At 41.8% G+C, this 17041-nt stretch overlaps 1 protein-coding gene across 3 annotated transcripts in view; it reads left to right on the top strand.

Moving 5' to 3' along the window:
• Cpne4 (copine 4) overlaps positions 1-17041 on the top strand; it is a 477370-nt gene that overhangs the window by 340496 nt on the left and 119833 nt on the right. For all 3 annotated transcript variants that reach the window (XM_036193242.1, XM_036193244.1, XM_036193243.1), the window contains exons 4-5: positions 1920-1991; positions 3039-3113. In XM_036193242.1, coding sequence (XP_036049135.1) covers positions 1920-1991; positions 3039-3113 — 147 coding nt within the window. The remainder of the gene's footprint in view (positions 1-1919; positions 1992-3038; positions 3114-17041) is intronic.

The raw sequence follows: 17041 nt of genomic DNA on the forward strand, positions 1-17041 counted from the left end.
AAACCCTGTCTCAAAACCTGTCAGCCTAAGGTTGTTAGGATCAGCTGGACCCAGGGGCAGGTAGGCAGTGTGGATGAAGCAGGAGGGAAATAGAAGGAAATGCCTCAGGATAACAAGTAAACTTGGAAAATGGAAAATGCCTTGAGTCAGATGCTGCCTAGTTTCTGCTTACAGATAATAACTGTTTTCTCATTTACTCATGATGTCCTCCCCACTCTCCTGCTGCTTCGTGAAGTCAGGTGTGACATCTGGTCTTGCTTCTGTGTCTATTCACAAAGTCTTGCAGCATGCAGTGGGCACAGGATGCAAGTCTGCAGAGTTAAGGCATCTGACACAGTGATGTGCTCCTTACGAGGGAAGCTTTGTTGCAGATGTCATTGAGGTTGTCACAGTTATCATCAGTGTTACCAGCATCATTGGTGTGAGCATCAGATAGCTTTATGTTGGGAATACTCTCTGCTCTTCAGACCACAGCATGGTGAGCATCTTGAGAATATGATCCTGGTGGATCTGTCATTCTGTTCAGCCTAGGAATGTCTTACAGACATCTTCCCTCTGGCCAGAATCCTCTGTATTTTCACTACTCTAACTGAGAGACAGAAAACACACAGTATGAGAATTTCAGAGAATGGGTTTGTCTCACTTGCCTTTCTCAGTGACTTCTCCTATCCTTCTGTGATTATCAAAAAAAAACAAAACAAAACAAAACAAAACAAAACAAAACAAAAAAACCAAAGCAACTTCCTCCAAATGTGATGGATTTTGGAAAAAAAAAAAAAAAAGCATTTATTCCCTCACCATTCCTTGTTTCCAGAATCAGGGTATGACTTTTCTAAGTCTTCTAGACAAGGGCCCGTCAAAAGTGTAATCAGGGTGCTGCTGTCCCTGGGCTCAGCTTGTGGGTGGGGGGGTTTCCTCCCAGGCTCATGAACACTACTGTTAAAAAGGAGCCACCAGCTCTTTTCCATGTGAGGCTTTGTACTGGGCTGACTTACAGTGCAGTTGTTTGCTGTCCCCCAGAATAATGGGAGAGACAGGAGTATGGATGCCTCAGGTTCCCTAATGACTAGAAGCAGTCACTGTACCACCCCATACTCAAGAGAGAGGCTCACACAATAGCACCACACCAGGAAGCTGGCATCACTAAGACCATGTTAGACAGAAGCTGCCCCGCCAAAGAGAGGGATGTTTTCCTTAAGTACAGGCACAGCATCACCTTGATTCTCTTCACTCCATTCCCCTTTAGACATAGCTTATGTAGCCATCCCAACCACAATGCTTTGCCAAGCTTACCTTTCACAAATAAGAAGAAAAAAAAAAAAAGCAGGGGAAAATCAGGAAGAGAAGCAAGTTCTTCTAAGAATAACTTCCAATATGATGATATAGCTGTCCCCGTGTGCATGCTCTGACACTGGGTCATGAAAAGCACCCCAGTTACTCCTGTGGGCTTGTCTGAGCATTGGTTTCCTGATGAGACATATAGCTCCCTGATGAATATATTAAAAATACAATTCCAGAGGTTACAGACCCAGAAAGTTACATATTTACACATTCCCCTCCCTGCACCTACTTTGTCAAGATTTGAAGCTAATTTCAGATGACTGTGAAGCCTCCTTTCCGTTAGCTTGATGTACGTGTCCAACACTGCCCTCCTAATTCTGATGTAAATGCCTCAGCAACAGTTACACCACCGTGGCCCAAATGAGCTATTTAAATTCCTCACCCCCCTTTCTCACAGCACACAAGGAGGGAGGAAATAGGGGGCTAATTCATTTTCAGAGAGGCCCAGGGACAAAACAGGACTCATAAATGGACATCATTTCAGGTGGAGCTGTCAGTGAAGCATCTGGCAGAGGAGAATGTTTTAAAACAGGTCTGTAGTTGCCTATGTAGCATTTTCCTTTTGTTTCCTCTTGCAGATTGTATCCCAGAGAAAGCTTTCCAAGTCCTTGCTGAAGCACGGGAACACAGCCGGAAAATCCTCCATCACGGTAAGCTGGCCCTGCAGTGGCAACAGGTGTCAGACCCCGTGTACTCGCTGATCCAAAAAAGAAGCTAGGATGATGAACTCCTCTGCCTGCAGGAAGCTGACTGAAATACCCAAGGCTTCTCCACCCCCCCCCACCCTCCCCCACTGTCTTTTTCTTTCGTGTTAAAACCATTTTGATCCTTCTACCCTTAGGGAGAATGGGAAGGAAAGTAGATTTGAAAGTGGGGTCATTCACTTCTGCTGAGAGCTCCTGCAATCATGCTAGAAATCACAAGACAGAGTAGGAAAGAGAAGAAAGTGGACTTTATTGGACACAGTAAGAATATAGAATTGACTGGCGTTTTCAGATTGGCAAAGTGCCACCCACTGCCCCCCCCAATAATTTTATTTTAAAAGCATTTAGTTCAAAGTTTGGTTTGCTTCCCAAGGAGAGGCCAACCTTAATATTTTTCAGTTAGTAATAGAATGGAGCTCTGTTGCTTGGTTCCATAAACAGTAGTTATTTAAGTGAATTTATTCTTTATTTAAAATGAAATAAATGCCCAAATTCAGTCCCTTTTTGATACTAGCAATGGATGAATTGCTCAATAGTTAGTGAGTCTAGAGACTTGTTAAAAAAAAAAAAGGCAGGTACTTTAATTGTTGTTTTGTTTTGTTTTTTGAGACAGGATCTCACTATGTAGCCCTGGGTGGCCTGGAACTTGTTATGTAGACCAGGCTAGACTCAAACTCACAGAGATAGTGAGTGCTACTTCTGCCTCCTAAATGTTAGAATTAAAAGCATGCATCTCCATACCCAGAAAGAAAGCTTTTCTTAATTGATGCTCCTGATGGCTCCATCTCATGTTTCACACCCCTCATATGAAAGCTAGTCACACACTGCTCTGTATTCTAGTGAGCTCCCTTCCAGAGCTGAAAATGGTATACCACATGCATAAGGAGTGTGGAGAAACTTCTTGCCCAATGCCTGTGTTTGTTTATTTTGAGACCAAAATTCCTGGACTGGAGGGTCCACTCTACAGCAGCTGATGTGTGCCTTTTCCCTTAGGTGATTGCTGAAGAATTATCAGGCAATGATGACTATGTGGAGCTTGCATTCAATGCACGGAAATTGGATGATAAGGTAAAACGTCTCGCATTGACCTCATTGAAGGAAGTAATAAAGCTAAGACACACAGTTTAATCAGATTCCTCCTCACAGCTATTTTTCCCTTTCAATCCACATTATTAAACACATCAAAGACATCATAGAGGTCTGGAAGGCGAGGTTTTCCCCAAATGGAGAAGTATTTGATAAGACAATTGGGTAATACTAAGTCATCTTTTGTTTCCAAATGCCTGAGGTCAGCTGTGCCCAGGAAAATATGACTTTCCCCCATCACTAGGATCATTCCAAAGAAAAAGAGAAGCCTTGAAGGGGGAGTCTGACGACGTATCAGTAAGCATCGGTGTCTGCCAATTTCAGTTAAGAGCTTCACATACACTGTCTCATTTAGTCCTTTGTACAGTCCTCATGTGAGTGGTAGTATTAATGCAGATGAAGAAAGAGATTAAAAGATGAAATTACTAGTCCAAGCTTCCTCCATGTCACAGTCCAGAGCCACTGAGTAACAGACACCAAGACAGAATGAAGGCCACAAGGATTGTATCTATGGAAATGCCTATGGGTTGCAGAAGGGGAAAGCTGGGAGCAAATGAACAGGTTGTGAGGAAATTCTGACCCCAAATGAAAAAGAGATGAGTGAATATGGATAGAAGTCCCCCAGAATGCTCCCAGATCAAGAGAGGGTCAGTAAAGCCATTAGGAAGTTCCAGAGTCAAAGTTGGCCACTGAGAACTGTGTCTCCCACCCGAGAGCCTGCCTTGATGTCCCTTATGTACTTAGTTATTGGACAGAGCAGCCCTAGGCATTCTGGCCATAGTACAAATGCAAGAATGGACATCAGAGCTCAGAAACCTATAATCCTTGGTCAGTTCCATTTCCCAGAGCAAGAGTGTGCAAGGTATGTTTCCATGGCTACCACATCCTGATAGTAAGTGATAAAACTGAAGATCCAACCCCATGTCAGTCTATTTTCCATCATGCTCTTTCCATGGTAACATCCACCCAGTCACCCAGTTAGTCCTGAGTGATGGTGTATGTGTTTGTGTGTGTGTGTGTGTGTGTGTGTGTGTGTGTGTGTGTGTGTAGGCCCTACACCGTACAAAGCTTAGACCTACAATTTAACCATATCATACCAATGATTTCCCTTCAAATATATCCTTAAGTCAAAAACCATGTTGCATCTGTAATTATTTACACAGGACTCCATCTTCCTAAGAATCGATTTTTTTCATATACTCTCTCATTTGTCAGTTTATTCCTTCATTCATCATTCACTTCCCAAACTGCGTTGGTTGCTTGTTAGCAACAAAGTGCTAAGAAGGAGACACACCACTCTCACACCACAGCCTACACTTCATCATCTAAGTTAGATGTAAATCAAAAAACTACATGACATATGTTATAATGATGTGCAAGATATGATAATTGGTATATGAAGATGAGTGTCTGGGAAGGGTGGCTGCTCATTCTGCTTGGCAATGTCAGGAGAAACTTTAAACCTTATAAACTAAGTGTATGCATCTCTGTGTGTGTGTGTGTGTGTGTGTGTGTGTGTGTGTGTGTGCATGTGTGTGCGTGTGTGCGTGTGTGTGTGTGTGTGTGTGTGTGTGTGTGTGTGTGTGTGTGTCTTTGAATATTGTTCCTCAGGAGCCATTCATCTTTTGTAAAACAAAGTCTCTCACTCTCACTGGGACTTTGAACATACTGATTATGCTGGACTGCCTGGCCAGAAAACCTCAGAGAGCTACACATTTCTGTGTCCCCAGCATGGAAACTACAAACCTGCATTACCAAATCTAGATATTTTTCTTCTACTTATTCTTTGAAATTTTTGCACACGTGTATCTTGATCATATCCCTTCAAGGCCCCTGCCCACACATTTCTCTCCCAACTTCATGTGTTTTTTTTTTTAATTAAAAAAACTGTAACCCGTTGAGTCCAGTTAATACTGCCTATATGCACATAGGTGTGGAGCTGTCCACTGGGGTACGGGCATGTCCCAGTAACCAACCCTCTTCATCTGCAAAACCAACACTCCCCCAAGAAGCCATCAATTGCCAGTACCTCAGCTAGGAGTGAGGTATGGGGGCCCTTCTGCACTCAACATTGGAATTTTTAACTGGCTTGATTGTGTGCAGGTCTTGTGAAGATAACCACAGCCACTGTGAGTTCATGTGCAGTGGCCATGTCACGTCCAGAAGACAGCATTTCCCAGCTCTCCTCCACATCCTCCAGCTCTTACAGCTTTTCCATCTCACCTTCTACAGATTCTCTAAACACTGGGGGAAGGGTTGATAAAGATATCTCATCTGTGGCTGGGCACCCTCAGTCAATCCCAACGCTTTGACCAGTTTTGAGTCTCTGCATTACCCATCACTCATGGCGATAAGACGCTTCTGGTCAAGGTTGAGATCAACACAAATCTATGGATATAGGCAGGAATGCTTAGAAGGCAGTTTGACACCCATTTAGCCAAATAACACCAAGAGTCTTCCTCTTAGGTTTATGACTTCAGTAGCCATGGGTTTTAACCTTATTTATAAAACCAGACATGAATCCTCTTTTGTGGAATAGCCCTCAGATCCAGTCAAGAGAGCAGTTGGTTACCCCATAAATAATTTTGCCACTATTACACAAGTGGGCACATCTTGTCTAATAGATTGGTTTTGTAGCACTGAGGGTCCAGTCCTGGATAAGACCATCATCGATGTCTTTTCTTCCCCAGCAGCCTGCATAGCACATGTCAGCACTGTGAGAGCTAGCTAGCTGTCAGGTAGAGAATTTTCTGACCAGTTCACCACTGGCTTCTCTACGTTTTGCTGTCAAAGTGGGTGGTGTCTTCAGCAGGAGAGTCTTACCATCAAGTTCTCACACCCAGCTTTTTACACATGTTCTACAGATTGAACACAGTCCTCACGCTTACTAAGCATTTATCAACTGAGTTATTCCTTCAGCCCCACAAACTATGTACCATCCAGTGTTTTGTTTTGTGTTGTTTTATGTCTTAAGGAGCTGATGTGAAACGTTTACAAAGTGGTCTCTGTTGGTGTTCAGAGCTGAGTGCAGGATCTGCCGTGCACCCAGTGGACTGGGGGATAGGCTTTAAATCCTTGCCCTATCATGACTATTAAGCTCCTCCTCTTCCAGTGTCTTCCCCAGTCTCAGAAGAGTTCCCAGAAATGCCCTGTGGTCTCTTTGCGGCGAGCATAATAGTCGGAGGTAGCTCATGTCGTGACTTGCAGCCGCTTCTCATCCTCGGCTATCCTCTTAGTGCCTCCAATTGGGTCTCAGTAACTAACATTACGGCGCAAGGGGCTGGAGCTTTGTTAGCAGCTCTGTGGGCTCTACAGAACTGGAACAGTTTCCCTTTTGTTCATCGGAAAGAGCCGCTGTCACATTTCACATGGTTCTAAAAGGTAGCTGGTACCTGGCACTTGGACTGGCCAGAGGCTGGGCTCAGCAGAATAGTCAACAGAGTACCTACATGATAGATATCCTGTAGCATGCCTGGCCTCTCCCAGAAAGGGCCTCTCAAGAACCATGTAGGAACTTCAGACAATTTGCTGACTCAGTCTTAGAAGTCATACACCAGATGTTTGAGCAGGGAAGTAGATCTCAGGCCTATGGGAAAATGGCAAAACTCAAGTTATAGAAGAATGTATACCCCAAACATTGTGGAAGCCATCATTGGAAAATCTGGAACTCCCATAATATTTTTTTTTTTTTTTTGCTAGATCAGAATAACACAGTACAATTTTTTTCCTTTCATGAGTAGAAAAAATAATTGTTTCTGGAAATTCTCAAGGAAAATTCCTTTCTAGTCTTTTAGCTTTAAATAATTTTGCAACCACTTACATGGTCAGCAGATATAGTCACTGGCTAGAAATCAATGACTAAAAGCCAAAGCTGCTGTGATACAAACAAGTTCTTGGGTTTTATTATATTAGTGAGTAACATTAAAGTAACTGATTTCCATATGCATCTAAAATTGAGGCATGAATCTCTGGGGAAATGGGCTGTATCCAGTTCATATCAGTCACAGAACATCAGAATCCCATCTCCTGGTTAGTCTGGTATCCAAGTATTTAAACACTACAGGTTGAAAAAAAGCACTGCTCTATCCATCTGCCTTCTTTTATAGATGGCAAATTGAGATTCTGAGATGTGAAATGATTTACCTAAAGCTACATGAATAAACTCAAAAACAAAAAGCAAAAATCAAGGACAGAGAGTGACCCAGTGAATCTTCCGATTCCCAGCCAAAGCTTGGGATGCTTTCAGGAGGGAGGTAGGACACTTGGTTCAGAGGAACAGGGAGCTGGGAGAGGGAAGGTGAGGGTATGCTGGAGGTCAGTGGTTGTCAAAGGAAGGTCTAGTATCTGTGCGCCCTTCCACAGAAATCCCCAAAGTTAAACCTGTTTCCATAGTAACACTATGCCATCTTTTCTCATTTGATTCTCACTCTCTCACTCATGAACAATGTTTTCCCAAGGGCGAATAAACCACGCTGAGTACAGGAGCAGATATGAGAACTCAACTTCCTCTCCTTCCTATTGAGGTCACTAAACTGATGTGTACAAATGTTAATTAACACGCTCCTCACTACCTTCTTGAATTTAGAAAATACATTATTTTCCTGATAAAATGCTATTTTGTTACGTCTTAGGTTTTGTCATTTAAAAAATAATATTGCAAATGAATAATTTTAAATGTATAAGCTTTATGTTTTATGTATTAACTAATACAATCCACATAAAAAGTTTGGGAGTCCCTAACAATTTTTAAAAATGCAAAGAAATATTAAGAAAAAAAGTCTGAGAACTGTTGTTGTAGGATTCACCAGGGAGTGCTAAGTGCTTTTGCAAACCACAGTGATAAAGAAATATGTCCACTCTTCTTGGCAGGAAGTAATGTTTTTTAGCTTGCTTCATCCTGCTCAACAAACAAGCATCCATCTACCCAAGTTGGACATCTTTGAAACCTGACAAGTATTTGTCATTAAGAGCCAACACATAAAATAAATTACATTTGTGAAGAGTAACTTATTTATCTAATGTTAATGTAGCTCACTTAATGGAGGGAGAGCCTTTATAACTTCTTTTGTCATATTAGCATGCATTTATTATGTTAGTAGGCAGCTGGCAATTAGCCTAACAATAAAGCACACAGATGCATCTAGTAACCACTCATGAAAGCTAATAGGATGTTCCTTCTCCTCCCTTCCCTGAGAAAGTATCCATGCTGGGGTAGAGAAACTGCGTCTTCCATTGGCCTCCACATCTGTAAAGGATGTCATTATAGACTGTATTCTAATACCCCCATGAAGCTAGCTTGATGGAGTGGTAGATGACTAAGCAGATCTGTCTCTAAAATAGAGGTTATCAAACTTTTCCTATGAAGGGCCAGATGGCGAGTATGGTAGGTTTTACAAGCCATATGGTCTTTGTACCTATCACTCAGCTGTGTCTTGAAGCATGAAGACAGCCATAAATGAAACATAAATGAATGGGTGTAGCAGTGGTCCAATAAAACTTTATTCATAAAAACAATGACTAGATTTGTCTCTTATGTTGCAGCTGGCTGACTCCTGCTTTACAGTGATGTGAAATCTTTGCTCACTGCCCTGTGTTTTATTGTGTTTGTATATGGCTGCCTGGGAACTGTGGTCTAGTCTGCATAAATGATGGAAAAGTTATAGTTACAAAGCACAGCCCCAATGTACCAGGGGTCAAGTGTCTAACCCACATCATCCCTAAGGTACTAACTCTATTTCCAAAGGTAGGTATTTTTATTTCTAACTTACAGACAGAACACGGGGATTAAAATTTTGCCTACAGTCACAAAGCAAACCAGTCATGGAGTCTGGATATGGCAGCCTCTTTCTCCCAGTTCCTCAACAAACTAGGGTTCCAGTTCAAAGACTGCTGCTGGAGATATGCACTGCTCATTTTTCTGTGTTTCTTTATAGAAACTATACTTTTAAATTTGCTTGCTAAGGAGCAGGTTTCCACATGATTTTTTCCATGCATGTTTGGTTTGGGCTGACTGCCCTCTCTCATGCACACGTATTTCCCTATTCTCCCTGCTCCTCTGTGGTCTTTTCATCCCCAGTATCCTCCCTTCCACTTTATCCTATTATCTCTCTGCCTCCTCCCATTTTCCATGGATCCTTTATAGTTTCTTGGCCTTTATCCACGTTTATTCCCACCATGATACACACACATTTAATTAGTCAGAAGCTAGGAGCCATGTATGGAAGAGAATGTATGGTATTTGTCTTCCTGAGCCTGGGTTGTTTGGGTTAAATATGCTGTTTTCCCAGTTCCATCCAGTTTCCTTCACATTCCACAACTTCATGTTTGTTTATGGCTGAAGAGAACTCCCTTGTGCCTCGTTTTCATTATCTATCCATCAGTTGATACATCTGGGCTGATTTGATTTCCTGGCTATTGTGAAAAGAACAATAGAAATGTGGATGTGTTGCATATCTCTGTTAAAGGATATAGAGCATCTTGTTTTCTTTTCTTTTTCTTATAACTGTGTGATAATCTGATATACATATTCAATGTGTAATGAGCATATTATGAAAATTAACATTTTCAACCCCTCAAACATTCATTGTTGCTATTTGTTGGTAACTTTTTCAGTCTTCTTTTATAGTTCTTGAAAATACCACAAATTTTCTAGTCACCCCACATTGCTCTAGAACACTAGGGCTGGCCTCTCTCTCTATTTTCTTTTCTCTACCTCTTTCTACCCACTTCTCCCTCCTTCCCAGTCTTTAGTGACCATTATTCTACCCTCTCACTTAAGCAAATTTCTTTCATACTGGATTACAGACCAAAGTAATGTGGCCTACAGGGTATTAAATAATCCACTATAGCAGAACTTGAGTAAAAGGCCTGAATCACTCACCTTCACAACAGTGAACTGTCCCAAAGGCTGCTTTGATGCATAGAAAACTAAAGAGTCCACATTAAGGTGACCGAACAACTGTGCCCAGAGTCCCAGAGTCGTGATTTTGAAGATAATGCTTATCAGCATAGATACTTTTTTGGATTGCTTTTCAGTGGTTTTGTTTCCAGGAACCAAATGATCATCATCTCCATATTTGAATAGTTCTTCATAGTGTCTATGTGACTTCTCTCCCACTGCTAAGTCCCAGAAGCCAGCATTTATGAGAGTAACATGTGACAGGAACCAGATGTGTGTGGACAACTCATCTACTCTCCCCACACTGCTGTAGAGCAAGAGTGATGCTCCTCACTGTGGATGGGAAACTGAGACCATGTGACATTAAACCTGTGCCCAGGATCAGCCAGAGTAGATGTGGGAGAGTTTGGATTTGAGAGTAATGCTAAAGCATTTTAGATTTTCACATATATGAAGTTGGAGACTGCATATAACTCTCCTTTCTTCCTTTCACACTCTGATACCCTCACAGCATCTTTGTGCTAACCTTTATCAATTAAAGAAACAGTCCCATACCATAGGAATGAAAGATATGGTTCATTCTGGAGCCAAGTATGAGGGACCATGGCCTGGAACACAGATTTAGGTTTTTCTCCAAACACCATGCTTCAATGAGGGAGCCATTTCCTAAACTTTTTATAGCAACAGAATTTAAACAGGCATGAAAGAAAATCATTTTTCAACTCCATTGACAGTTACCTCAGGTAGGTAGTTATAGCAAAGCAGGAGGACCGCTGCTCTTGGCCTCCAATTCTGTCTGGCAGCAGTCTTGGCCCTTTGGTTAGTGGAACTGTGGGTCTGTTCATAGATTCCAAAGGATCTATCCAATGGTCACAAGAGATGTTAGGTCATGTACAGAGAGAGCAATAGGTGGCTACTAAAAGAGCAAAAGTCCCCTCTAGGATAATTTGCTCTGGATTTGCTACATTCTAACCTTCCCACATCATTGAAGTTCTAATTAGTCAATCAGCCTTGACAGACACAGCTTCCTTCCAGGAATTCTCATTCATACCCTCAACAGTGTTTTTAAACAATGTAAAAAAATGAGGGGCTGGATAGATGGCTCAGAAGTAAGAGCACTGGCTGCTCTTCCAGAGGTCCTGAGTTCAATTCCCAGAAACTACATGGTGGCTCACAACCATCTATAGAGAGAACTAATGTCCTTCTCTGGTGTGCATGCAGACAGAGCACTCATATACATAAAATAAACAAATAAATATTTTTTTAAATGTGAAATGAAATAGAGCATTTTAGCATATGACCAAGTGGAAAGTGAGAGAATACTGAATTATACATGAAGTATATCTAGATTTACCAAAATACTGTTGATATTTGGGCAAATTGTAAGTATTCATTTCAGTTGTACCATAGAAAATGAAATGTCCAGAATACTTAAATACTTAAGTTGGTTATTATGTCTTCATTCACTTTCTCTCTGCCTCCCTCTCTCTCTCTCTCTCTCTCTCTCTCTCTCTCTCTCTCTCTCTCTCTTTTTCTCTCTCTCTCTTTCTCTTTCTACCTCTTTCTCTCTGTCTGTCTGTCTGTCTGTCTCTCTCTCTCTCTCTCTCTGTGTGTGTGTGTGTGTGTGTGTGTGTGTGTGTGTGTGTGTGTAGATAACTTTCAGAAGTCTGCCATTTCCTACTACATTTTGAGTCCTGGAAACCAAAAAGATGTTTGACTTGGTGACAGGCACCCTCACCCACTGAGACATCTCACCCTCCATTTAGTTGGGTGTTTTGAGGAGAAGAATGGTGATACAAGGAGATGAATTTGTGGCTTTATCTATTGCCTCCTCTCAATCCTTCCCCTGATCTTTTAAGGGTCCATCCTTTTCACAAGGCATCCCTTGTAAGACCTCTCATCTCCAGCATCCCCATCTATTCATATGAACTGACTCACTGGAGAGTAATGCATTTTTCTAAAAAGAAAATGCAGACCCATTTTCAAGAGCTCAAGCTGTGAGTGACTTACAAGAAGAGAATAAGGAAATGGTCCTCTAGAGAGAAGGACCTTTCCTCAACCCAGTGAATCCCACCCATTGTCTCAGTGGAACCCTTCTATGTCCCATAAGACCTTTACCCTCTGTGTTGTGAGACATTTGTTCCTGGGGAGACATGATAAGGCATCTGCTCATCTCAGATAAGGAACCATTACAGACCAAAGTATAGATAATACTAAAGTCTGACTTGGTGGACCAGTGAGATTTATTGGGGTCACTTACAGGAATATGGATGAGGGGTTATTTGCAAGAAAAGAAATGACTCAAAGACAGCTGCATCACCAAAGCCCACCCCAGAATGAGTGACAGCTCAGAAAAGCTGGAAACCTGGAGAGCACTGTACTGTGCAACCTGCAGGAAGCTCAACGGGGGGTGGGGTGTCCTTTCCAGGTGGCTTGGCTGGTCTGACTCTCGTGCAGACAGCTCTGCTGGTCTCTGCTGGTCTCTGCTGGTCTCTGCTGGTCTCTGCTGGTCTCTGCTGGTCTCTGTTGGTCTCTGCTTGTCTCTGCCAGACTGCTTATCAAACCTGAGCCTCTTCTTAGCAGCTCAGTTTGCCTGGGCCCGCCTCTTAGCAAACCTTAATATTTATAAATACTCTTGGGAAGTGAGGGGTTTAGTGAATCTGGTCAATTTTGGGAACTTCCTGAGGCGATTTTGAATTGTTTACTTCCTGAGCTTAACAATCTTCCCTGAAGGATGGGTTATTTCACCTCCACTTCAAACATCCTATTTTTTCACCCCCCTGTAAACATGTTGTCTTAAGATATCTCATTGTTTAACCTCCCTTTTAACATCGTGTCTTAATGAGCTTCCCTCTAAGATGGAAGATTTTAATCTGGGAAGAAACATTTGTACACCACCCTGGACCACTGAGATAGATTTGAAACTCTGAAGTCTTGAATACACCTGTTCCTCCCACCAATTTTTTTATCTTTGAGAATTGCACTCATGCATACAATATATTTTTATCATATTCACCCCCTAATTGCTCCTAGATCTACCGATCCCAACCCCTCCCAACTATATGTCTGTTTGGAACATAGGACCACTCCCAAAAGAAAATTAATCTCTGCTCCCTGCTCCCCAAGCCTTCAACTGTCAATAGATCCTTAGCTCAGCATGAGAGTTCATAAGCTCCTCCCCTACCCTTGCTGGAATATTGACTGGCTTGTTGTTCTGCAGGCTTTGTGCAAGCAACCACACCTTCTGAGAGTTCTTTAGTGCAGAGGTCCTGTTGTGTCCAGAAGATGTTGTTTAATCTGGTTGTCCCTGGCTCTTACCACCTCCCTTCCACAATGGTCCCTGAACCTTGTGGATAAGAGTAGGATTCAGATGCCCCATTGGTGACTGGGCACTCACAGACATTTATTCTCTGCACTCTGGCTAGTTATGAATTCCATATTAACCATCATCTACTGCACAAAGAAACTTCTCTGATGATGTCTGAGAGCTATGTAGTTCCATGAGGCCTACCACCAACTTCTGTCTTCTTGTTTTTCAGAGGAGAAATGAACAATACAAATTTCATGTTCTATGCACCCAGTTATAGATGGGAGTTGTGATTCCCTCCCCCCATATTTCTACTTTTATTTTATATTTTTCTCCATTTTTAAGTAAAAATGATGATAAGAAAAGTTTAAAATTTTCAATAAAGAGGAAAAGGAAAAATAATTGATAGAATTCTTCCACTGTGGTCAGCAGTTTTTAAGTATAACTCATAATCATCCCTGAGGGGACAGTTATCTATTTATGGAGGCAAAGCAGGAGTCCATGGCACACAGGAACAAGATAATGTGGCCCACATCCATAAGGGAAGGGCAAAGAGAGGGTGTCAACTGTATTGTTAGATGCATAAAAACAGAAATAGGCTGAGATGCAAATGCCTTGACAGGTGTATGCAAATCAGAGTGTGTTGGAAAGATAAATGGGCCATTGAGGGACGAGACAAAGTTTGTGGGTTAGGCTAATGAAGAAAGTAGACACTGTGGGTTCTTGCTAAGAGGAAGGCTGTCGTATTCTCATACTTTCAGATATTGAGTGAAAGGGATGGTGTTTGAGTCTCAGGCTGAATAGGGAAGGGTGCAACAGAGAAGGGAGTTCCCCACTGTCCATCTCTTTTCTTTCTAGGATATTCTACAAATTTTCTAGGCTAGTATTCTTTTTCAAACATTTGTATTTAAATAATTTTTTCATAAAATATATTTTGATTGTGTTTTTCCATGCCCCAACCTTCCCAGATCCTCCCCACCTCCAAACTCACTGAAATTCATGTGCTTTCTTTCTCAAAATAAATGAATAAATAAACCAAACAATCATTAAAAATTAAAATCAAGGCAAACAAATAAAAAAGATAAAAATAGGGGTTGGGGATTTAGCTCAGTGGTAGAGCCCTTGATAAGCAACCACAAGGCCCTGGGTTCGGTCCTCGGCTCCAGAAAAAACAAAAAAGATAAAAATATGCTTAAACAAGATGAAACACACACACACACACACACACACACACACACACACACCAACATAAACCATGTCTGTTGCACATGTGTTGGCCAGCTGCTCCTAGGCAACTAGTGGTCCACCCTAGAGTGTAGTTGGTTGATATACCCAACGACACTCACTGAAAAAAATTGATTGATTTTTCTCTTTGTCAACAGGTATCTATTGCAAATAGCTTCTTGGTTGGGTGTGGGACCCTGTCTCTATTCAGCCCTCTCTGTGTTGGGACTCTACCTGGTTTGAACCTGTGTAGGTGTTCTGTGGGCTTCTACAGTCTCTATGTGTTTGTCTTAGTTAGGGTTTCTATTGCTGTGAAGAGACACCATGACCATGGCAACTCTTAGGAAGGGAAACATTTAGTTGGGGTTGGCTTACAGTTTCAGAGGTTTAGTCCATTATCATTGTGGTAAGAAGCATGGCAACATGCAGGCAGACATGGTGCTGGAGAAGAAGCTGAGAGTTCTACATCTTGATCCACAGGCAACAGGAAGTGAACTGTGTCCCACACTGGGTGTAGAGAGACATCAAAGCTGGCCTCCACAGTGACACACTTCCTCCAACAAGGCCACACCTACTCCAACAGGTGGCACACCTCTCAGTAGTGCCACTCCCTGGAGGCCAAGCATTCAAACACATGAGTCTATGGGAGCCATGCCTATTTAAACCACTACACTGTTCATATATACATCAGTCCTGTTTAGACTGATACTCGTGACAGCTAATTGTGCTGTTTCCCTGCTCACTGTCCCTTGGTAGCTCTGTGTTTTCTCTCCAGGATAGCAAAGACCTAATGAGCATTAGTGGCCTTTACTATGGAGCCAACTTTGCTAGCATTGCCTTGACCACACACACAGTAAATAATTGCTTCCTCTACTCCTCTCCATGTTTGTTCCTTCACAGAATTCCAGCTCTACAGATACAGCCTCTCCCCAGCCACTTTCTACAGTCACATTTATTATATTCCTCCTCTCTAAGAACCCCTGGATATGTATTCCTTCTTTCATCAGCATAAGTCAGGTCAACTCTTATACTTCTCACCAAACTTGATGATACTTAGAAAGTGTAACTAGGTACTAGTGTTCCTTTGACTTTAACATTAACTTTAAGGCCTTTGCGCACCCTGAAAACCCTTTGCTGAGCTCAAGATGAGGATGGCTGGTAAAAAAACACTGATAGAGAAGAAAATCTTACAAGTAGAAGCCAAAGGAAAATAAAATAATGTCCAGTTACAGATTGTTAACTTGATGACTATTAGGGCAAATATAGATTTAATTCTGTTTTGTTACAGTTTAGATGGGGGTGGGACTGGTAAGAGTGTGTGAGTAAAGCTGTGGGATAGATGGCTTCCTATTCTATACCAAGGACTTGTTTATTCATTCATTCTTTTCTATGTTCATTCATGCATGTATTCCTTCAATAAACACCAGGTACTACTAAAGTGTATACATGGTAAAATACTGAGAAAGTAAACAGTAAATGTGTAAGTGGAAACAAAGCATAGTTCCTCCTTTCTGAGAATTTGCCAACTATTGTATAAAAAATTATAAGGAGGATGTAGATTTTGTAGTTTCTGATGCCAGTAATGAAGCACCTATTTGTATAGGCTCCACACACACACTAGAAGCATCCATAAGCACTAGAAAAGATACAAGTGACATCTGTCTGTGGGTTTTCAGGCAGAGAAGGGGTCCAGATGAAGATGAAGGGAACCAGAACTAAGCAGAGAAGAAATTCAGCAAGATAATTGAGATATTCTGAGCAGGTTTCCCATGCAAGCCTAGTTCCTTAAACAGCATGGATATAGAGCCTTCAAAGCCTGTCAGAACTGAGCACAAACTTTAATAGACTTATGGGATAAGGAAAGAAAAGCTGGAATTTCAGGGTCACTAAGAGAACAGGGATGCTGCAGAGAAGTGCAGGGATGGGCTTTGCCTCTCAAGGCCTTCACTATTTAACAGACAGCAACAGAGAACATGAACACAGACCTAAAGCCAAAAGAGGATAGAGGAGACACAGAGATGAAGGGAGCCTTGAGTCCTCACTGGGGAGAACCTGCTCCATAGATGCTCTGGCTTTCAGCTAGATCACTCCAAGGACCGCACCCAAGGAGGGAAGAACTCCAATATAGATGGCTTCTTTTTATTAAAGACTTCTGAAGAAACCCAACTTTTGAATAGCTTAATCCTGATTAGATTCAAGGCACTGCCCCCATTCTGACTCTTTTGTAGATGCTGAGGATGAATTTGAAACTTTTGTAATCTTCCCCATATAGTGTTTATTTTATCAAAATTAACAAACATACCAAGAAGCAGAACCAAGAAACAGATAATAGAGATGGATGCTTAAGTGACCCAGACAACACAGTGGTCAGATATTGGCTCTGCAATAGTCATGATCAACGTATTTGAGACAACAGATGTCTCACTTCTCAACAAACTGGCATTTGAATCCATCTGTGAAGAGTCCTTCAGAGTTCAGCCC

Source organism: Onychomys torridus, chromosome 7 (assembly GCF_903995425.1).
Source record: "Onychomys torridus chromosome 7, mOncTor1.1, whole genome shotgun sequence".
Taxonomy (NCBI): Eukaryota; Metazoa; Chordata; class Mammalia; order Rodentia; family Cricetidae; genus Onychomys; species Onychomys torridus.